General features: G+C 35.2%; 2 protein-coding genes across 2 annotated transcripts; one reads left to right on the forward strand and one right to left on the reverse strand.

The window, feature by feature from the left end:
- Nucleotides 1-794: 794 nt before the first annotated feature.
- LOC144436948 (dystrophin-like) lies at nucleotides 795-12,828 on the reverse strand. The gene is made up of 17 exons (XM_078125816.1): nucleotides 12,692-12,828; nucleotides 12,019-12,079; nucleotides 9,836-9,897; nucleotides 9,373-9,447; nucleotides 8,917-9,121; nucleotides 8,249-8,334; nucleotides 7,203-7,282; nucleotides 6,635-6,715; nucleotides 6,028-6,136; nucleotides 5,539-5,705; nucleotides 5,178-5,311; nucleotides 4,573-4,629; nucleotides 3,913-4,095; nucleotides 3,319-3,502; nucleotides 2,440-2,881; nucleotides 2,010-2,100; nucleotides 795-1,407 (listed from the first exon to the last, which is right to left on the reverse strand). Exons 1-17 carry the CDS (start codon nucleotides 12,711-12,713, stop codon nucleotides 1,401-1,403), a joined length of 2,046 nt encoding a protein of 681 aa, XP_077981942.1. The 5' UTR covers nucleotides 12,714-12,828; the 3' UTR covers nucleotides 795-1,400.
- Nucleotides 12,829-14,724: 1,896 nt separating this feature from the next.
- LOC144436950 (CMP-N-acetylneuraminate-beta-1,4-galactoside alpha-2,3-sialyltransferase-like) lies at nucleotides 14,725-23,219 on the forward strand. The gene is made up of 9 exons (XM_078125817.1): nucleotides 14,725-14,818; nucleotides 15,914-16,157; nucleotides 16,980-17,084; nucleotides 17,813-17,907; nucleotides 18,556-18,619; nucleotides 19,685-19,780; nucleotides 20,043-20,238; nucleotides 22,192-22,335; nucleotides 22,974-23,219. Exons 1-9 carry the CDS (start codon nucleotides 14,725-14,727, stop codon nucleotides 23,217-23,219), a joined length of 1,284 nt encoding a protein of 427 aa, XP_077981943.1.
- The last annotated feature ends 409 nt before the right edge of the window (nucleotides 23,220-23,628 follow it).

Consider the following 23,628-nt stretch of genomic DNA (forward strand, 5'->3'; position numbering starts at 1 on the left):
TCTTTAAGACAACACTAATGAGATGACCTGGGACTGAAACATACCCCTTTAAACATTCCCTTGGAAGTTGGCACACAAACACTAGTCAAAATTCCAGACACAACTTTTGTTAAAAATTGTTAGCACATGAACACAGATCATTAGCTGTAGTCTTATGCATCTATTGCACATCACTGTACTAAAATATAGTACTACAAAATTATGACCTGATTGGAGAGAATTAAACCAACGACTGTGTGAAAAAAATGCCCAAAAAGAGTTAAAACATTCTCTCTGAACAATACACATGATTGGCAAATTTAATGCTGTTTGGATCAAATCACTATCAAACTATACATCAATATCTTACAAATGACAGCATTTTCAAAATGACAACAAAAAAATTGTGCGAAAAAAAAGAATGACTTTTGTACTGGAGATAGCCAGCTGCTCGATTGACACTGCTATATAAATATTTAAATTTCAAAGGTTATCATTAACATTGCTTAGAACTTGAATTTCAATGTCGAAAAACTAATCTACAAAGTAACATGAAGTTATTTCCTCCAAAGTTTGAACATTTTCATAAATATGACAGAAAAGAAACAAGAATCTCACTCTTCAGATTAAAAGTTAAGTGACTTACTCGCAGGATGAGTTGTCACAGTCTCAAATGAATACATATTGTTTTAGCCAATCAACAGGAAAGTGGAAAAGAATTTTGTTGTAATGCTTATCTATTCTTGAGATTGTGCTTGGTTAGTATATATTGATACACAGATTTGGAAAAAATCTGCATGTAATCCTTATTAATATATAAAGGTCATGAGTAATCTTGATAGCAAGAACATACTTTCTATAATACAATAATATTTTTAATAAATAATGTTACAATAAGAAGAAAGATAAATACACAGTAAAATCATCATTTATCTGTCAATAACAAGTGAAACCATTCTTGTAGATACAATGTTTGGTTGTGCCATCAAAATTCTACGCTATCATTTGTTATAAAATGTTGGCAATATATTCTCATTGACCGACTGATTGGTTGGTTGGTTGGTTTTGCAGACCATGTTTATCTAGAATTATTATACTCTTCTCTAAGTTTGCAGCATACAGCAGGTTCACTCTGATTGTCATCCACTGTCGGTGTTTACTAGCTTCTCCCACTATGCTCAATATTACACTTTCTGAAGTCCATGTCTCCTAGTTGGCTCACCATTGTACTTTGACTGAGTGTAGCTTTTGCAACAAACTTGTGTATTCTTGATATGGAATTCTATGAAGATGGTCTGTGGTGGTATTTGGAACACAGAGACACTGCCATACGTGGAATTTCAAAATATTAAAAGCTATAGCATACAGTAGGTTTACTCTGATTGTATTCCTAATATGGAATTCTCGGAAGACGAATCTACTCAGCATCTGTAAATATAACATAAGAATGGTGTTATTTGAAACACAGAGACACTGTCAAAAGTGGGTTTTTGAAATGCTATAATATGGATAACGATCGCTTTGAATCAATGATGTCATGTCCTATATTATAGAATGGTTAAATGAGCTAACACTATACTAATTCATTTTATGGTAGACAGCTTCCCAACCAAACCATGTAGTAAGGCATGGCATGCAGGTACACAGTATACTGTTACTGTTGTAGTATGTACATGTGTATTAATTTTACAATGACAAAACTGTCACTGGGAAACAACACTCCAGGAAACAGACATTTTTCTAAACTATGGGTTCTGAAGAGTCATTTCATGATTTTACATCACCTACTGTAGGCTACAATTACTTGTAATTTCAGAGAAACATCAAGCAGATCTTGTGCCTTTATAGGATATCGTTGCTGTGAACCATGAATATTTTATTTCTGCTGACTCCCATGATGCATTAGCCCACAGCAAAGATACCCTATAAAGGCACAAGACGTTTTTTTTTTTTAATATGTAGCAAATCTTACTCCCCAAAATGTATAAACTCAGCTTGTGCCCCCTTAACTACAGTAGAGTATAACTTACTTGGTTGCCCTGGAAACAAATGATGTCATAGCTTCTCCTACTCTCTTAGCAGCAAACAACATGTCATTACTATCACCATGGTAACTACCTGCTTTGGAAAAGTCAAAAAGAGTAAAATTACACAAGAATTATATTTATTGGCAGCACGCCATAGAATTTAGAATCATAAAGTTCCACCAATTATAGTACACAATGTATATATCACCAGCTAACTTACCACTAGTCTAGAAATTACAACCATTAGGGTGATCTGTGTGCTACTTACTGGGTGTATAGAACACGCAGAGCACTGCCAACAACAGAATTTCACTGCCTAACTTACAACTAGAATTTAAATACCAACCGTTGGTGGCGCTCTACATATTGTGCTTACCCGATATGTAGAATATATGGAGCGACACCAATGATATTATTTAACAACCCAACTTACCACTAGATGAATCAAGTGGGTATGCAATATTCAATCTCTGCAGCAAGTCATCTAGCTCCGCCTCCTCAGATGGATATACTCTAGATGCATTGGCTGAAGGGAAATGTATTGTACTTTGATTGACAAGATGTGGTGGGAGGAGCCTACTGTCAATCTCATCATATCCAATCTGTGATTGGCTGGTTTGTGGATATTCTCTGCTGTTTTGTGGATATTCTCTGCTGTTTTGTGGATGCTCTCTGCTGTCAGTCATAGCAATACCAGATGATTGGCTGATATGTTGTTGCTGGGATGCAAGTTTGGGTGGTGCTGTTCTGTCCAATCTTCCTTTTCCTGGTGGTCCTCCTAGTGGTCCTCCTGGTGGGTGCCGAGGCACTGGTGGTTGGTATCTTGGTGAAGGTGGTGCATACATTGACACGGTATGTTTTGGATAACGTTGCTCCTAGTAAAAGTATAAATTGTCATTTAGAGATATTCCTGACATGTCTCTTTATGGATCAGCTGCAGTAAATAATACTTAGGGCCATGATATGAGTAATTACAATCAGAGACAACACATTACAATTATCAGAATTTTGGAAAATGATACAAATATGTCCTATACAAGCCAAACTTATGTCCTTCTATGAAAAATGATTACTTGTGGTTACTATCTATGTGACAAAAATTATTTACTGATACATGTTCAATGTAAATGTCAAATTTCCCACAATGCATCATTCAACATGGCAGTTTTTCAAGCCTATCGAAAGAATGAATATTTGGTACCACCTCAGTTAGGAAGATGGCGTATTGACAAAATGAACACTTGGTACAACCCAAGTCAGGAAGAGGCAGGTTTACAAATGGCCTATAGACAGCATAAATACTTGTTAGTACCTGAGTCACAAAGTGACGTAGTCTTTGTATCTGCAACTCTAGTTGTTTGTTGTGTTCTAGTAAGACTTCTTGTCTAGCTTTCATCTCTTCGTGTTCTTCTTTCCAGTGTTCAGCTGTGATTTTACTAGTTTCACTGCCTGTCATATCTTTCCGTCTCATGAACTCTATCTCATGTAGTAAAATGCTAAAAATCACAAAACACCAACAACTCAGTCAATATCAGTCATGTATGTGACAATATACTAATACAACCTACATTCCACATTGTCTTAAATTTGCCAACAACTTGCCATAATCCTTTCGGGAACTACACCATATTTTTTGCTTTAGAATGTTACATATATTAGTGGGTTGAATATATCAATCTCAGTCCAAACCTTTCGTTGTACTCATAGACTTCCTGCTGTGTATACATCATTTCCTTGGTTTCTCAATGAAAATTCATACATGTTGGCTATGCTGAAAGTTTAACAAGTTCATATGATTGAAATCAGTATACATTTTGTTGGTACCAATGAGACTTGTTCCTTACATTGGCCATGTTTTGATGTTCTAGGTTTCTTAATAGACAGCATTACAACCAACACAACCTACCTGTTTTCATGTTCCAAATGTTTAATAAGTTCTTTCAACTGTCTGATTTCCTTGGGTGATGCTAAAGAAGTCCTACTGGAGTGGACTGAATGTTGTTTGACATAGTCCTTCAGTAAACTACCATCAGTCTGTTGTGGTTTGTCAACTTTATAAGGTGATGACACTGCTTCTACTTCAGCCAACCTAATAACACAGGTAAAGGTACAGGTTTAGAGTTTGCTAATCCAGTAACCGAAGTATCATAGATTTACAAGAAATTCAAAAAATGTACGAAGTTTTACATATGTAATTCTTGGTATCTGTAATAGGATTTTACCTCATACTTGGGTTCAAAATAGAACAAGAAGGTCAACTTATTCTCATGTGTGCCTATAGTATTGTATGATGTGAAGTGGAAGTTATGACATCAACCAAGCAATTGAATGTTGGTCATTTTATGATGCACCTAAGTGGTAAAATTCTATTTCAGGTACCAAGAATTGAAGTTATGAGAACATTCCAGTAGAAGTGTTGGTCAGTTGTTAAATTTGTAACCAGTGAATTTAGCTGATTAGTAAATGTGACAACAATAATAACTGAATGTACCAGCAATGAGCTGATGAAGTGCTATCCCTTCCACACAGTCAACCCTCACAACATAGACTCCACATTATATCTCACCTTTTTGTAAGTTTTTCTATTTTCAAGTGCATTTCAGAATCAGACCTGTTTAGATCCCTGTAATAAAAGAAAGAACGAAAACAACTCATTAGAATATATATGTTTATTATTATACTATCATCTCTAATAAAAAATTGAAAAATCCAAAATTAATGAGGATGGAAGTCTATTATTACCCTGGTAGTTGAGCCTTCGGTTTTCTAAGATAGACACAAGCTAAAACTATTGTTGCAACAAGTTGTTACAACAGTGATAAGCTATTGAATGGACGTTGGTTTAATTATACTCTCAGTAGGGAGGCGTCTCTGCAAACTAGTTTATTTAGAGTTACATGAACCAGCAGTGCTGTTTTGGGACTTCTAAATATTTACACTATGTTGATCACAGGGTGATTAGAATCACACAACAGAGGAACCGCTATCACCCACTTGTGTAATCTACCACACATTGAAGAACAATAGATTTAGTTTGCGTCTATCTTAGTAAACTGAAGGCTGGATTACAAGTGTTGTATTAAAGATTCCAAACTTTAGCACAAAACACTGACCAGATACAGTTGTCTGGTATCACAATGAATAAAACACTGAATTATTATGAATACATACGTTTCATAGGAACTATCATAGTCACTGGTAGGTGGAATCAGTAAATAATTTGGCTTGAAGCGACGTCTGTGTTTCTTACTAAATCTGTTCCTCACTGTCTTAGCAAAGGCTTTTGCATCATCTTTAGTGGATGCCTGTAAAAATAGTAACAGAGATCAAAGTTAATTATTCAAATAGTGTGCATTTGAATGCTGGAGAAATTCAACATTTATGCTAATTATATGCAAATTATTATGCAAATGTTGTGTATTCCCCATAGTCAATTACTAGTATACATTACTAAGAGTACATTTTATACACATTATTCACCGAATCTCTACTCTGCAATGGTCAAATTATTCAAAATCTATGTTATACTTACAGCTATCACAAACTCCTGGGTAGGGTGGGTGTACTTGTGATTTTTACTGGACCGATTGGTAAAGAAACATTCTTGGCACAGATCAAAGTTAAAACATTTCAGACATTTGTATCGGAATCCCACCACAGGGTAGGCCTTGCAGATGTTACACTTGACTTCATGTTTCACTGAAATTTATCAAAGTGAAAACATTTCAGACACACATACTGAAAGAACATTCATGACTCCTGAGTGCCTATTCCCTTCAGTGTAAACCATCTCTCATGAATATTCATTGTACAACCATGACTAATATTTCTGCTGACTCCCATGATGCAACAGTCCTATAGCTAAGATACCTTATAAAGACACAAGATCAACTTGATGTTTCTCTGAAATAGCAAGTAATTGGAGATGATGTAAAATCCTGTCATCACTCTCCAGAACCCATAGTTCATGAAAATGACTCTATTTCCTGGCGTGGCATTCCCCTTTAAATATGATACTTACTTGTTTCTGAGGCACTTAATCTATGCATAGTTGGAAACCAAACCAATGTTTCTGGTTCAGCCATCATCCACTTCATAACTCTGTCTTCAGTTAACGGTGATCCTATACACTGTAATATACAAAAAACACCAGTTAGAACATAGGTAAGTAGATATTCCAAATCTAAAGAAGTCCTTGTCAAAGACAATAATCCATAGTCCAAATAATCAAATACCCAGTATCACTTCCTATGTAATTCCTTGAAAAGTACATGTATCGAACCCGTGCAATAATTGCCAGTACCGTGCCTTAGCACACTATGCCCAAATACATTATATGTTTGTATGGCATGTAGTGCAGTCATCAATGTCCATGCCCTCAGTGATGTGCCTTTTTTTCCCTCACTATCTACTATGTTTGCAGACTTCTGCTATATAACCTTGTCACAAAACCCATATCCAGGCGGTACAGATTTGTATTGTACTACAGTATATTTTTTGGACATTTTTCAGTTGAGTGTGATATGAGTGAGCTTCAAGAAATTTTGTATAAGATTTGGAAGAAATCAACCACACTCAACTACTACAGAGAGTGTGATATTTTGACAAATGAAGGTGAAATAACTTACTGTTTCCATCACATTGGTCAGGGCATTGTTTACTGCATTCACACCTTGGAATGAACTATTCTCATACACTCCATCAACTATCTGGAATTAAGAAATGAAAAATTTAAGTTCCATTATAACATACACAAGCCAAGATATTGTCTTTGAACAGAAAATACGGATCATATACCCTGGTCTCCTACTTTATTACAACTCAGGTCTACGTTACTGGTTAGTAGTGCTTGAAATATGAGTTGAAATATCCAAGTCACCGCCACTTTTCCCAATTTTTCATGAATTATATTTGAGGAAGTATAATTATATTATTCCCAACATTTTTTCTTCATTCAACCAGAAACTACTCCTGACCTATGGGCTTATCAGTACTCTAGCAACTCAGTGACAAGATCACTTAAGTCACTCGTCTCTTCCTTGGTTGAACAAAGACAAATATAGAAGTCTTTAAAAGTTATTAAAATTACTACAATTTTTGTATAAAAAGACTGAAGAAGGCTAAGTCATTTGAAGGAATACAATCTGGTAAGGGATGAATGCATCAAAAAATGATCATGCCTATGTACATCCTTACCTGCATCATGTCCTGTAGGAAAGCTGTCATCTCTTTCCTTGTAATAATACCACTAGCATTACTGATTTGATGGAAGAAATCTGCAAAAGAAGTCAACAAATAAATAAATACCCGTGCAACAATTTCTGTGACTCTTTTTCGCTTGGAAGCAAATCACAAATTTCTGCCGACAACTCGTCTGTATCATCAGGGGTGTACAATGCTGACAAGATGTCTGAGAAAATTTGGGATACACTTCCAAGAATTTTCCTGACTGTGAGTAGAAACCCCGAGTCTATGAATATTCATTCTCACAATCAGAATGATACTAGTACACATTGTATTAGTTATCAGTGATCATCAAAGTTATTACAATTAATTTTCATATATACATCTCTTGGTTGGTTAGTTAGTTGGTTGGTTGAAAAAGAAAGAAGACAAAACATTGAAACAAGACACAGTCTTGCAGATCTAAGCATGTACCCCAACAATTTGCATTTGTGAATTTGCTGTAATCTCTTTTCAGTATTACCACCAAAAAAAACCTGTTATTGACTTTCAATTTGCCTTCTTTTTAGGTTTCAGTCTTTCTAGGCTTCCATTGAAGATTTTAACTTAAATTTTAATCAATTTTTATTTCTGAAAATCATTAAATTGTTGTACATGGTTTTTTTTAGCCACTGGACTATGAGATAAGTATAACTAGGCTGGAAGAGTATCTTGCTTTCTACCAGAATTTTATTCAACTTTCAACTCTGAAATGACAACAGCCTTCTACATGGTCTTGCGTCTCAACTGCCATTGAATGAAATGAGAGACGAGTACATGACTGGAACTGTATACAGGTTTGACCAAAATTTTTAATCAACTGTCAACTCAGAAATTACAACAGTTCTGTACATGGTCTTTACATCTCAACGGCCATTGTAATGACAGACAAACACCATAGCTGGAATTGTGACACAGCCAAGGTATTCAGACCAGGCTTAGAAAGAGTCATATATTAGAGAGAGAAGACAGAAAGTATGTGAACTTTGACCTTTGACCTTTGATCAGTTAATACTTACACCTGTATTTGTCTGTTATCCTTGCAGAACACAGCGCCACCAACGCAATCTTGACTGAAAGTACTCGAAGACAACCAGTTCTACCCCTGTACAGTTACAGAAAAAGACAAATATTTTGAGATATAGCAGTATAGTAGCAGTACAACCATAGTCCATCTATCAAAATATGACTGCATATATCACTGATAGTTTCAATTTGTTGGCCTTGGTTAATAAAACCTCTCACTCTTCGACATATTTTCACTGCATCTCATTTGGATTAGGGCTCACTAAAATGATCAGCACAGCACAGTAAGTAAAGTTATCAATTTGGTCAATTAATCAAATTTAATCAATTTTTTTTAAATGCTGTCAAATTTTGGAGATTATTTGTGATATATGAATATTGTGGATTCTTGATTTTACGATATTGATTTTTTGAGGTAAGATTTCTAATTATAGACAAAAAGTTACCCAAGGTAGCTTTTCAGTTTTAGACAGGGCTACTTTACATCATGACCATTTCACAGTTTTATTTACAAACTGAAAAATCAAGGAAACAACAGCACAATTCCTTGTACACCCAAAAACGTTCAAACATACAATACACATGTTCATGAAGAATAGATTTGAATATAGAGGGGTATATTGATGCATTTTGGCATGAACTGTTTGGTAATGGTACTTACATGTCAAAAAGGTTGAGAATCCAGTTCAAGAGTAGATCTGAATGTAGAGGTATATCGATGTGTCTTGGCATGAATTGTTTGGTCATATAATAAATATCTGTAGTTATAGCCTGTAGATCTATCACATCCATCACACTGTCATTGTATTCTATATAGCCATGCTGCTCTAATACACTGGTTATAGTCGACATAGTCACTAAATGAACTAAAAGAAAAACACAAAATACTGGATATTATACCATGCATGAGCCAGGTTCAACAAAAAATATGGAATATATACTCTAGTCATTCTACGTCACAACAATGCGTGTCTATGTCACTGGTTCTGCTGTGTTTGAAATATGAGTCAAAACATTCAAAATTGCTATTACTTTCTCCAATTTCTCTTTGATATTACTGGCGCTGGTATAATTATGTTGTTCTCCACTAAAACTTCAAAGTTAATTTAATACTTACATTTGAGAAATTTCTGCATAAGTCTGAGTTTCATTGCTGTACGATATGCTGCGTATTTGATGTTGTTTAAAGTATCTGAAAGCAAATGGAAAATATACACTTTGAAGCCAAGTTCCCAACCATAAATACTTCACTACAACATAGATGTACATGTACCATGAATCCTTTCATCATCTCTCCTGTCAACACATACATGCACACATATACATACATAGCTTATGTACACACACACACACACACACACACACACTGCCTTACAAGAGACAAAATCATATTGTTACACCCCTACAAATCTTGCAAGACTGTCAAAAATCTATCTGAAAAAGTTTATGCAAGGGATGTAAAACCTAAATATAGTCATCATAGACATTACACACAATTTACCCCTACAATTATGATATGACATAATAATAGGGTGATATTTACTGGTATATGGTGATATGACAGATGGATGATGACTTACCTAATGTTTCCATTGTCTTCACAAAATGAGGGTGGTCCCATTGTGTTTTCTCTGTGTAATGACTGTGGACAATGAAGTGATGATTTCACTAAATGTCAATGATTGATGTCATGTTTTCAAACATAAACTAAGTACATGTATCTGTGAGGTAAGTCGCTATAGGCCACAAACAACGTTACCGCATAACAGATTATTTTAGGAGATTCTTGTTTTTCTTTACTTCCATTTAATAATTATTGCAAAGAAAACGATTAATGGTTGTAAGTTAACAAGCATATTCCCATCTTTAAAATTAGTAAATATAAACATTAGACCTGTACAGCATTCTGAACATTTTATTTCTATAAGGAACACTGCATTACAAAAATTTGATAACAAATGCTATAATTTGGAATAGTAGCTTTCAGTAGTGCTTTTCTTTTCTCTCTGTGACTTTTTTTGTGAACTGGGAATTTTCAGCAGGTTTCAAAATAGTAAAGGGGGAACAGCATGGCTAGAAATTGGGGATAATGTGGTGGAATGGAGATGATGGGTCCTGTTTTCTTTTCTTATATTTTACTTTGAACTTGCAATAAAAAGGGTAAAAAAAACATCCAAATAACCCCATGTATATGTAAGTTTATGATAAAGTGAAATTGAAATATGATAATTTAATTTAAATATTATACACTAACATTTTCCTTTTCACTATGGAAATATGATAAGTTACTAATGTAGCTCTGTGATATTAACTTAAAGGCCAGGGTTTCAATCCCACGATCTTGCATTACCATTATATTATCAGTGTAGCCATGACATTTAGTTACACAGAATTATTCTGTCCTTCTGGACCATCATTTTCTATACATGTAGTCTAGACTCTAGAGGCTATCCATGGCTTCCAATCTTAAGATCTCATTTTACCTCATTGAGCTAGACGTCAGAAGAGATTCAAAGCCACAGATAGCCTCTAGACTACTACACAAGTAACTCTGACACAAAGTTGTTTTTCATACCCAATTTAAATCCTAATCCTAATCCAGGCCTTTAAACTCTCACATTACCCTTCCTACCATTTCACTATTGTGACTAAAATGTAGTTTATGGTTTTTGATGACAAATACTGAATCATCAACAGCTGTAATTTGGCCCCACCCATGGTTAGTAGGACTATGTATGGGCAGTTTGATGATAAATTACATGATATGATATTCAACTTGGTAACTGGACATTTTGACACTTGACCATTTTGGCCCCAGTAGTTGTGGCATCACCTTCCACTGTAACCATGAATGTTTCAGCACCGGTATCAAAGATGCTATGACACCACAATTCGAGCCATTTTGGCACTGGTACTAGTATACGTTTTTAGTGCCTCCTTGGAGCTAGTGCCCACCCCACCATATATGTAATCAAGCCGACAGTTTTCTTGATCATGTTTGTTTGAGTGGAATTTTGTAATTAATTCAATGTAGGTATGTTATATCATGGTTTAGTCATCCCATGATATGTTTGTTGACTATCTACTCTTTTACAAAGTCAAAGACAAGGACAAGTCTGTGTCTTTTAGTAGCTACCACTTCATATGGAATCAAGGAATGTAACAAAAAGACATCAAAGTCGTTAATATGTAACTATAGCTGAGAGGTGTTCAACCTAATATTATTGTCCCTGCATGATATGAGATACTGTTGAAGAAGAAACAACTTTGTATACATAATGTACTTTGTTACAAAAGACTAATACAATGTAGTAGAAGAATCACCCATGGTGACCATATGTAGGTAGAACAAAAGCAACTACCTAATCTATTGTTTGGTGCAGTAAATGCAAACATGACTGGTGAGTTACCTGTGACAACTACAACCAAAAATTACATCAGTTATATCACATTATCTGTCTCATATTTATTTTCAAAATACTTCATCTAATTAAGAAGCAAATGGCAGATGTCTTTGAAGATCTTTTGTGAAAAATGAAATTATTTGAAAGCCTCTTGTCTTTTGACAACAAAACCTTGACACCAGTTTCATGCTATCCATGAGAAAATGTTATGGGATATGATTGCTATAATTTGAAAGAAGTTCGAAAAATAGGGCAAAATCAAGGAGGGGGCAATATGCACTAGGATCTACCACACTGGGATGTTTTACCAGTATCAGGTGTCAAAGTGTTTAGAAAACTTCAAGATGAAGGGCACCTACTTGATATAATATGGTATCCCAGCATTTGTCTCTGACCTGTCCCATCCTTCTATGCCATAGTCTGTCAATAAAACATATTGGTAGTAGAGGTATTATTAATGCTATTGATACAAATGTACATAATAACACGATACATTTCTACATGTAAACCCTGGAGTTCACCCAAGGCCAATATACAAATTCATTTTAAATACATACTATGAATAAAATACATACTGTGAATAAAATACAAAGCCCTATAATTTTAGTAATGTTTTCAATAAACTGTCGATGCTGTGTATCACGTGGTTACATAGTTCTACATACATTTGCCATTATACTCGGGCAAACTAAACGTCGCCGCATTTGAAAGGCCGGTGTGTGTGTGTGTGTGTGGGGGGGGGTTCTCAAACAAACATTTATTTACACTTTCGGCTGAGAGTAACACATTCTGTGAACAACACTACCGCAGCGCACTGGTGATTGTCTCGATTCTGTCAGAATGGTGATGTTTTGCAAAAGATCAATAGTTAGTCATCGGCGAAAACGCCCTTTCAACCAACAATCTGACAGCGCCGGGCGGGTATTTTACAACGTAACGACTAACGTCGATATGTAAGCTCCCGGTACACGGTAAATACTAAATTTGTAAACATGGAATGTACGATCGACTGAAATCAATCAAACAGATTACCTCTTTCCTCAGACTCTGCCATTTTTTTGCCAAGACTTCCTTTCAGTCACCAGGACGATGTGAACCCAAGCAATCGAAAATATACGGTTGATTTATTGGAAGCATTTACAATATCAATTTACTCAGGACATCAACTATCAATCGCAAGGGACGCCATGATGATTATCGTTAAATCCCGCGTTATTTGGAAGCGTGCGAGAGTTAAGGCTCACTCTACTTTCAGTGATTTCACATTCATCGCCGCGTCCTAGAAAGCTAAAATAATTCACCTCAACAAGGGTGGTTAGGTACACCTTGTCAAGTGCAGAAAGTCAGCTACACAATAAAGGGGGGGGGGGGTATTGGACTGAAACTTTGATGTTTAAATACAGAAATAACTTTTGATATGCTATTTCGAAGCAAATTAAAGTAATACGTAGAGATTGTTTGGTTTTAATCGTTCAATTTGTATATACTAAGAAACTGAACATTCAGAGAATTTAAAAATATAATTTTGATACCTTATTGTCAGATCGAAAATAATTTTTTGTCAACCGATCCCACCCCGCGCTTGTACAGTCAAACTCTCATCATTGACGTTGAGGGCGTTATTCTTATTGTATCCCATTGTATGTGATTGTATCCGCATGTACGTCAGTGGCCTCAACGAATTTGACTTTTCGTTATATATTCCCTTATCTATGGTAATTTTTGTCCTCGTAATCAAACTATTTTTTCCATGCTGACAAATCTACATACCGAATTTTAAGGGTTTTTGAAGAAACATGTTTTTGATACATCCAGCAATTTACTTCATCATCACCAACGGTAACACCGGTCCTGTAAATAAGGGCATATTGACACCAATACGATAATCAAACGAAAAGTTTGAGTGTGAAAGATATAGTACTCATCTCTGGTACTCATACACATTTGTGAATATTGAGATTTTTTACAGGTGTCCACTCCACAATTTGTACTAACTAATGAACAATTCACCGATTTAATTAAACTACTGGATGTTCCAACCACACTTTGTTATTACAAATAAAAACATGGATTTCATTAAAGCCAGGCGCACACTAGAGCATGCAATAAGCTGAGCAAATTGCCACGAGTGAAATTTTGCTCAGCTGATTGCTCTAGTGTACGTCTGGCTTAAAAACGCAATTTTTTAAAACCAGTGGGTGATCCATTCGCGATTTGTTATAAACTTTGATTTATAAAAAGAGTGTTGATTTAATTAAAACTGCACTTCTAGGTGTTCCAACCACATTTTGTCTTAATTAAAAAGTGTCGATTTAATTTGAACAACCATTGAGGTGTTCAGGTGCAACAAGAATTACATTATTAGTCAACCCCCCCCCCCACACCCCCACACCTCCCGCCAATGTAGTGACTTCACAAATTCACTTATATCGATCTTAGCCCAACTTGACACTGAGAACGCGATCTCCTCAATACCGGAGAGCTGGATTGATTTCATTATTTGCCTGTCCGTTTGCATATTTGCTTTTCTTGTTAAAAAGATATCTAAAGAATGTTCAAATTGTAGACACAGAGCTCTAGAGAAGTTCCGGATAAATCCAGGGATAAATCTATTTGACTACCTTTGCAGTTTGAGGGCGCTCGTTACTTTTGGTTAATCATTGATTGATTTGACCGTCCGCGGGCCAATATACTGATACTGTGTTGTTGTCTTCCATCTTTTTATCCAACTTGTCATCAATATGTGAAAATATCTGTATTTCGCGACCATACACCCAATCTATATCTACAACTTCAGACAAGAAACTCATCACTCACTCAAGTTTATTAACAACTTGAAGTTTATGAGCCAAGGACTTCGGTTAAAATGCTATCTATATGATCTGTGAACGTGGACTGTCTGGATACTATTACTAGTAATTCAAAGCCACGTACACATTCAGGGACATTTATCGTTAAAATGGTGAACTGTTTTGTATAATTTACAGACACGTAGTCTGCTAAGCATATGCTACTAAGTACTATTGTCAAGTGTTGATCTAGACATTCGTTAATTAACAAACAAGATGGTCCGTGTCCATAAACGTTCTATACTGATTCTATTCGCTGTTAGTATCGTGTTGCTGATTTTTACTTTCGCTCAATTCATACCAGATCTAGGTAAGTCGAGTGTGTGTGTGTTTGTGTCTGTCTGTCTGTCTGTCTGTCTGTCTGTCTGTCAGTGTTTGTCTGTCTGTCTGTCTATGTATGTATGTATGTATCATTTGTATGTATGTATGTATGTACCCCATGTATGTGTGTGTATGTACGTATGTATGTATGTATGTATGTATGTGTGTGTGTATGTATGTATGTATGTATGTATGTATGTATGTATGTATGTATGTATGTATGTATGTATGTATGTATGTATGTATGTATGCGTATGTGTGTGTGTATGTATGTATCATGTATGTGTGTGTGTATGTGTATCATGTATACCCATGTCTGTCTGTGTGATTCTTTCTAAAGGGCCTATTCTCCACCATTCTCGCAAACCAGAGCTTTTATATCTTCCGCTACACTTCAAAATAAAAGTGGGGCGGCACGTTAAGAACGGTGCTGTAAAACAGGTTGATCAGGTGAAATGTCATTGTGCATAGATTCCATACTGTATTTTGATGGGGAGGGGGGCTGGGGCTGGTACAGTGGTAAACATCTGAGGAACTCCATTATATTTTGGCAAATATTTCCCATTTACCACCACTAGCAAAAGATGAGAATGCTCATTGCAAATTTTTGGTCTTAGGTCATAGACTACCCAATTCAATTAACTTTTACCAAACGCACTTCTTTGTTTGCTCCTGGAAATAGTAGCTACTATGCCATATGAACCTGTCAGTTTTACTTTTGATATACTGTATATTCACCATAACATTTCAGAGACAATTAGCCACAAGGATTGTCAATGAGTATTTTTGTAATCCATAATCAGTGTCACCTCATCAATTCTTGTAATAATTGAAACTTACTTTTTCTGCCCTCTTACTTTTCCATAGTGGGTAAGATACACTTTGTCTGAGCATGAGAGAAAGGGTCAATGAGGATGGAACGACATTTTGACGGAACATATCTCACAGTCTACCAGTGTTATACTGCAATGTTGTTCATACTAACAGCCAGGCTCTGATATTTGCTCTGGCACAGTCTCACCCATGATTTTTGAAGAAAAAACCCAGAATAAATTTAATAAACTCATTTCTCATTTCCAATTAGGAGACTTTTCCAATGATTTACTGGAGGAAACAGACAGCAATCTAATGATTAAAGGGTTTCCAAGAGGTATCATTTTAGATAAGGTCAAAGGTCAAGATGATGTCAGCAATAATGAGAAACACAGGACAGATGACAAGGAGGTTGATGAAATCGAAATGAAACAAGAAGAGGTGGAGGAAGATGATGATTATGAAGATGACGATGATGATGATGTTAATGGTCTTAAAGGATGGAAATTTCTCTGGTAAAATTATGTTTCAACATAATTATCAACATGTGTCAATTTGGCAGAAGACAAAACTTTTCAAGGGATTTTATACAGTTGTGAAAGAACAAAATACAGCAACAACAAAAACCACAAAATAAATATTGATCACTTTTTTGTCAAAATCATAGCTATACAGTTGTTAAGCTATTATCCATCTTTGTGCATGACATGTAGTATTTCCTGAAACATTTCATGGTAATTCATGTTTGTACAAAATAGAAGGTATGTCTGTAATTACCAAAGAAAGAGGAAATATGGTAAAACCTTCATAGTTTCCCAGACATTATACCATAATTTTGGTGAGACGACACCAGTAAAATGACAGAGGAACTCAGGTAGATTTTACTTCCTACTTAGGCCGGATAAAAAAAATTGTGTTTCCAATAACCTGACTGACTCTTATCTTTAAGCCTTCGACCCTAAACATTTTAAAAAACATCTAAGACAAAAAGATCCAAAATTCTTAGTCGTCTTGACCTTCATGTACGTCTGTTTATTTTCCCCAGTCATGTCTACATATTTCATCAAACTATCACAGAAGAGGTAATCTGATTGACACTTTGTTTGTTTTTGGGTCAAAACAATATTTTTCAAAATTAAAAACAATCAAAAAGATAAAATAAAATAAAATTCCGACATACCTACCCTATTTTCTGAGGATAGTACGTTATCAGAAACACACAATTATTTTTTTCCACCATATGGAAATAGGATTTGACCTCCTACCTATCATCCTTAGTTAAAACACTGGAATTTGACACTCTAATTACATATTCATGTCTTTTTGATCTCCACCAGGAATCCAAACAAAGAAGGACAAGAAGTGAATGATACAAGTAGTATATGTAAAAAGATGAGAGCAAGAAAACGGTTAAAATCCATGACAATTTCATTGGGAAGAAAGTGAGAATTATCAACATTTTCATTCTCTTGTATAACATTTCTTGCAAAGCATATCTTACATTTTTGTTATATCAATTATTCAACAAAATTCTATAGGGAGTCCCAAAGATATGTTTGTACTTGTGGTCATTATCCTGAACACTACTGAAAGAGAAATAAGACATTGAATGCTGCCACTAAACTGACATTTGACATTTTTTTTAAAAAGATTTACAGAAAGAATCCAGCAAAAATCACAAGTTTATTGGTATATTTGAGATGCAATACTGTACTGGTATTTGACCTTACTTAAATGGCGCCACCTAGAGGGCAAACCAGCATTTTATAGTTTCTTTCGTTTACAGAGACATATGGTTAGATAAAAATGCAAGCACACAGGGTTTGTGTATTTCCAGGATCCTCTATTTGACTAAGCACAATAAACACCCTTGGGATATGTTTTTCAGGCCATTGCTGTCAAATAGGGTCTGCATTTTTCAGGTGACAATAGTCTCAAATGACATTCGCTATAGTACTGCATATAATCCAAAATTGGGTGTTTCCTGCATCCCTATTTTACAAAACCCAAGGCAGATTATAGGTACCTCCAACCCCACCCCCTCTAACAGGTACCTCCAACCCCACCCCTCTAACAGGTACAACAAACACACGTAGAATTTTCTATTAAAACTAGACAAAGTGAATACCTTAATATACATAATTCCCTCTTTTTTGCATTTCTGTTGCAGTTTCCAAAAAAAACTCCCTGTTTTTGCTGATTTATCAACATTAACACTTCCAGACACACAAGAATTTAAAACACCATTTGGAATCAAGGATGAAGGTAAATCTAACACGGTTATGATGGAACAGAATTATACTCCAGATTGTTTGGGGGAAATAGTATTAACAACTAAATGAATATGAAAGAAAAAACTCAGATAGAGGCGATTGCAAACCAAGTTTACTAAAAAAAGATATGTAAATTCTGTTACAAGCTTTATCTAATCTAATCTAATCTAATTTTCTTATATAGGTCATTCCATAAAACTATCACAATGCACTTTACAGAAACATGAGTACAAAACAGAATCAAGCAAAAGTCTTGTAGAAATATCTGTGATGGTTACCTGTACAAAACCATTTTTATTTATGAGTCATAACAAAAATAGTATATATTTAACATCTTCTATGACTTTTTTTTGAATTGTGCGAGGATAACTTTGTTGTACCCTTTCATGATTAGTGTATATCTCATGTATTGTTGTCATTTACTCTTCTTCTTGTTAGTAAACAAGGTAGAAGGTGACCAATAAGAAATCAAGAATTGGGGAGTAAATAACGTAATATTTTAAAGTCTAAATAAAAAAAAATCAAGATATTTAATGCTTTGGGTTTTAATTATAAATGTCTGTGTCAGAGGATTTGACAAAGTGAACTATACCTTCATGATAATTTATCATTTTGTTGTAAATGTACATCTTATACACAGAGACTAACTTTGTAGATGCGTTGAAACTGTTTACTGATACTACACTTCCCATTGAAATCACCAAGTAAGTATTCAGAGGTTTTTTACAGTGATGTTTTTAAATAAGTCGCTTTTGAGAGTTCAGATGCTCCAGCCAGTCATTGGTTCTTGTGGGTTTTGGTCATCACATTACAGTATGTCATTTCAACTAACTCATACATACATTACACCTTTCAATTCCTCATTATACACAAACATGCAGCGTATACCATAAGAGGACAAGAAGTGTATGTGTTGTGCTTTTATTACTGACAATTCAAAATTTAGTGAGTGAGTGAGTGAGTGTGAGTGTGAGCATGTATACGCAAGTGAGTGAGTGAGTGAGTGAGTGAGTTATTTGATTAATTGATGTATGCATTGTGAGTCAAACTTTTTTTTCTCTATGTATTTGCTTTATATTCTTTCACCAGTGTTACCTGTATATATTGTACACTGACTGTAGTGACTTGTAAGCCCATTGGGCTGGGTAATTCCTTGTTTTGACTTGTATTGTTACTATTATGTTATGTGATTACATGTCACTCTAATAAACATACTACTACTACTACTACTACTATTAGTATTACTACTATTTTATTCATGTTTTTATTTTGAAAACTTAGCAACAGTTATATTCCCAATTATCTTCAGCATATTCATTCCACCTCAGACAAGGAAGAAAGTTTACACCAAGTATTGCAATACTTCTCCTTGTCTGTATAATTAGATATTAGTCCCCAATATTTTTCTTCATTCAGTCAAGGAAAATATTGAGTGACCTAAGGGGCCTTGTCACTATGAATAACTAGACAAGTAGTGACAAAACTCCTTAGGTCACTTGTATTTTCCTGCATGAATGAAGGAAAGTATTGAGGAATAATATGATTATGCCTCCTCAAGCAAAATCTGTGAAAAATCAGAAAAAATAATGCCATGGCAATTTGGAACACTTGACTTATACATTGAGTACCACTGAAACAGTGACATAGACACTGGTTGTCATGGCGTAGAACGATCAGGGTATATCATCCATATTTTCTGTTCACAACGATAATATCTTGGCTTGTGCATAGCATAATTTTTTGTAAAATGTTTTATTTTAAAAATACAGTACATCTTGCAGTCGATGTGTAGTTGTTGGAAGTGGGGGAGTTATCAAAGACACTAAACTTGGATCTAAAATTGATAAATATGATGCAGTCATTAGGTAAGTTGTTATTAAAGATACTAAGACTAAAATGACATATTTCCCATAATGCATCATTCAAAATGGTGGGTTTGCAAGTTCCTGTCAGAGCAATAGTGTTTACATATATACAATTTTGATCAAAAGTTGAACACTACTAATTCACATATTCATTTGCCATTACATGTAGATAATCAAGAAGTCTTGTGTATTATGTACTGATGGAAAACTTTAAACTTTGACCATAAATATAAAGTTTTGTTGAATTTATATTTCCCAAAAGGGTGAATGGTGGTCCAGTGTATGGTTTTGAACAAGACGTAGGTACACGTACCACGCTGAGAGTCTCGCATCCAGAGGGTGCTCCTCAGAGACTAGATGACTACGACCCAGAAGCTATGTTTGCACTTGTTGTTTTCAAAGCAACTGATTTGGAGTGGGCAAAAAGAGTTTCCACTCACGATATTGCTGACTTTTCAGTAAGTATTGTAAAGACAATAGTATGAGGTTATTGTCATCCCAAGACAATAGTATGAGGTTATTGTCATCACAAGACAATAGTATGAGGTTATTGTCATCATGAGGCAATAGTATGAGGTTATTGTCATCATGAGGCAATAGTATGAGGTTATTGTTATCCCAAGACAATAGAATAAGGTCATTGTCATCCCCAGACAATAGTATGAGGTTAATCCCCAGACAATAGTATGAGGTTAATCCCCAGACAATAGTATGAGGTTATTGTCATCCCAAGACAATAGTATGAGGTTATTGTCATCACAAGACAATAGTATGAGGTTATTGTCATCATGAGGCAATAGTATGAGGTTATTGTCATCATGAGGCAATAGTATGAGGTTATTGTTATCCCAAGACAATAGAATAAGGTCATTGTCATCCCCAGACAATAGTATGAGGTTAATCCCCAGACAATAGTATGAGGTTAATCCCCAGACAATAGTATGAGGTTATTGTCATCCTGAGACAATAAAGTGAGGTTATTGTCATTCCAAGGGGACTTGAATTGTACATGAGTTATATGTCTTTGAAATAATATAAACACCAATATGTGTAATGACCAATTTAGTTCATAAAGGATTGTAAAAAATATAATGTAGATAGATAGGTGGATGGATGGATGGATAGATGGACAGACAGATAGATAGATAGATAGATAGATAGATAGATAGATAGATAGATAGATAGATAGATATATAGATAGATAGAAATAGATAAATAGATATATTGATAGAGAGATGGATGGATGGATGGATGGATGGACAGACAGATAGATAGATAGATAGATAGATAGATAGATAGATAAATAGTTATATTGATAGAGAGATGGATGGATGGATAGATAGATGGACAGACAGATAGATAGATAGATAGAAATAGATAAATAGATATATTGATAGAGAGATGGATGGATGGATGGATGGATGGACAGACAGATAGATAGATAGATAGATAGATAGATAGATAAATAGTTATATTGATAGAGAGATGGATGGATGGATGGATAGATGGACAGACAGATAGATAGATAGAAATAGATAAATAGATATATTGATAGAGAGATGAATGGATGGATGGATGGATAGATAGATAGATAGATAGATAGATAGAAATAGATAAATAGATATATTGATAGAGAGATGAATGGATGGATGGATGGATAGATAGATAGATAGATAGATAGAAATAGATAAATAGATATATTGATAGAGAGATGGATGGATGGATGGATGGATGGACAGACAGATAGATAGATAGATAGATAGATAGATAAATAGTTATATTGATAGAGAGATGGATGGATGGATGGATAGATGGACAGACAGATAGATAGATAGATAGATAGATAGATAAATAGTTATATTGATAGAGAGATGGATGGATGGATGGATGGATGGACAGACAGATAGATAGATAGATAGAAATAGATAAATAGATATATTGATGGATGGATGGATGGATGGATGGATGGATGGATAGATAGATAGATAGATAGAAATAGATAAATAGATATATTGATGGATGGATGGATGGATGGATGGATGGATAGATAGATAGATAGATAGAAATAGATAAATAGATATATTGATGGATGGATGGATGGATGGATGGATGGATAGATAGATAGATAGATAGAAATAGATAAATAGATATATTGATAGAGAGATGGATGGATAGATAGATAGCAATGCAGATATTTAGCAAACAGAGTTATTAACTGTAGTGATACAAATCATGTACTACTAATGTATTAGCATTGGTATATATGGTAATACTAAAGATCATCAAAGATTGATAGTCAAACATTGGTCAGTCCTCTTTGCACTTTGTTTAGCATCACTGCTAAATAGAATTTTGTTTATCTTTCTCAGAAAGTGTTAATGATCACTGAATGTTGTTCTTCATCTGTACAGGATATGAGAGGTGCCTTTTGGAAAGGAGTAGCGAGAACAGTGCCAAACAAACCACATCAATTTCGTGTACTAAATCCAGCAGTAGTGAAAGAAACCGCCTTTGATCATGTCAGATTTCCGTCATTTGAAGGCCAGATGTTTAAGGTAAAGACCGCCTACTAATATTCATTTAAGGTCAAAGATGAAATACAGATAAGTGACGTTGAAAAATAATTGATACCTGATTTGGTACAGAGAACATTAGATTCGTAAAGGATTTGCAGATGCATATATTACCTAAAGGCAAACTTGAGAAAATATCGATATTTTTTAATTTGTGGCAATCAAGAATGCATTGACCAATACATCGTGTGTTTTTGTGGCTTCATCCATTGTTATTTCAAGATAGCTGAGCCAATTTTTCATGTAGTATTGCTCTTCTGTACTGATTGGTATAAATAATGTGACTTTTACTAATTGGTCAGTAGGGTGTAGGATAATGTATATGTTTTGGCCATGTGCTACATATATTGATGCCTTCAGTGCTTTCAAGATTAGACTTGGAGATGGGGGGGGGGGGAGGATTCATGTCAATAATCATATGTGGTTGAGAAGGAGAAAAGTACAGCTTAGCTTGGACTTAAACCAGGATGTCCTAAACTGTTGACAGCACACTGTCAACTGTGCTATCCACTCGACCATTACATTACTACTGTAGCTCCTATGACCATGTCCTACTACATGTATATCACTAATTATTCTGTCATCAATGCTTGCTTTGTCTGTTGTTGTTTTTTTGACAGAATGTACCAACAACAGGAACTCTTGCCATAGTAATGGCAGTCAGAATGTGTGATACTGTGGATGTAGCTGGTTTTGGGTTTGACTTACGACGTCCAAATATACCCCTACATTACTATGAAAACACACCCATGTCTAAAGTTAGAGAACTGAAAACACACGACCTTGGACTTGAAAAGGAATTCTTACGTGATTTAGTGGAGTATGGTGTAATTAAGGACCTCACAGGTGGACTTACTTGGGTTTAACAACCTCACAGGTGGACTTACTTGGGATTAACGACCTCACAGGTGGACTTACTTGAGTTTAACGACCTCACAGGTGGACTTACTTGGGTTTAACAACCTCACAGGTGGACTTACTTGGGTTTAACGACCTCACAGGTGGACTTACTTGAGTTTAATGACCTCACAGGTGGACTTGCTTGCGTTTACCACCTCACAGGTGGACTTACTTGGGTTGAACGACCTCACAGGTGGACTTACTTGAGTTTAATGACCTCACAGGGGGACTTGCTTGAGTTTAATGACCTCACAGGTGGACTTGCTTGGGTTTACCACCTCACAGGTGGACTTACTTGAGTTTAACGACCTCACAGGTGGACTTACTTGGGTTTAAAATATAAAACAAAGCAATTTGTTGACATTTTATGAACAT

The sequence above is a fragment of the Glandiceps talaboti genome, chromosome 6, assembly GCF_964340395.1.
Source record: "Glandiceps talaboti chromosome 6, keGlaTala1.1, whole genome shotgun sequence".
Taxonomy (NCBI): Eukaryota; Metazoa; Hemichordata; class Enteropneusta; family Spengelidae; genus Glandiceps; species Glandiceps talaboti.

Coding starts and splice junctions, on each gene's coding strand:
- LOC144436948 (XM_078125816.1), bottom strand. CDS start 12,713: ATGGCAGAGTCTGAGGAAAGAG. Junction 8,335..8,916: donor ATTCTCAACCTTTTTGACAT/GTAAGTACCATT, acceptor GTAACTGTACAG/GGGTAGAACTGGTTGTCTTC. Junction 4,096..4,572: donor ATAGAAAAACTTACAAAAAG/GTGAGATATAAT, acceptor CTGTGTTATTAG/GTTGGCTGAAGTAGAAGCAG.
- LOC144436950 (XM_078125817.1), top strand. CDS start 14,725: ATGGTCCGTGTCCATAAACGTTCTATACTGATTCTATTCGCTGTTAGT. Junction 17,908..18,555: donor ATTTGGAATCAAGGATGAAG/GTAAATCTAACA, acceptor TCTTATACACAG/AGACTAACTTTGTAGATGCG. Junction 22,336..22,973: donor TTGAAGGCCAGATGTTTAAG/GTAAAGACCGCC, acceptor TTTTTTTGACAG/AATGTACCAACAACAGGAAC.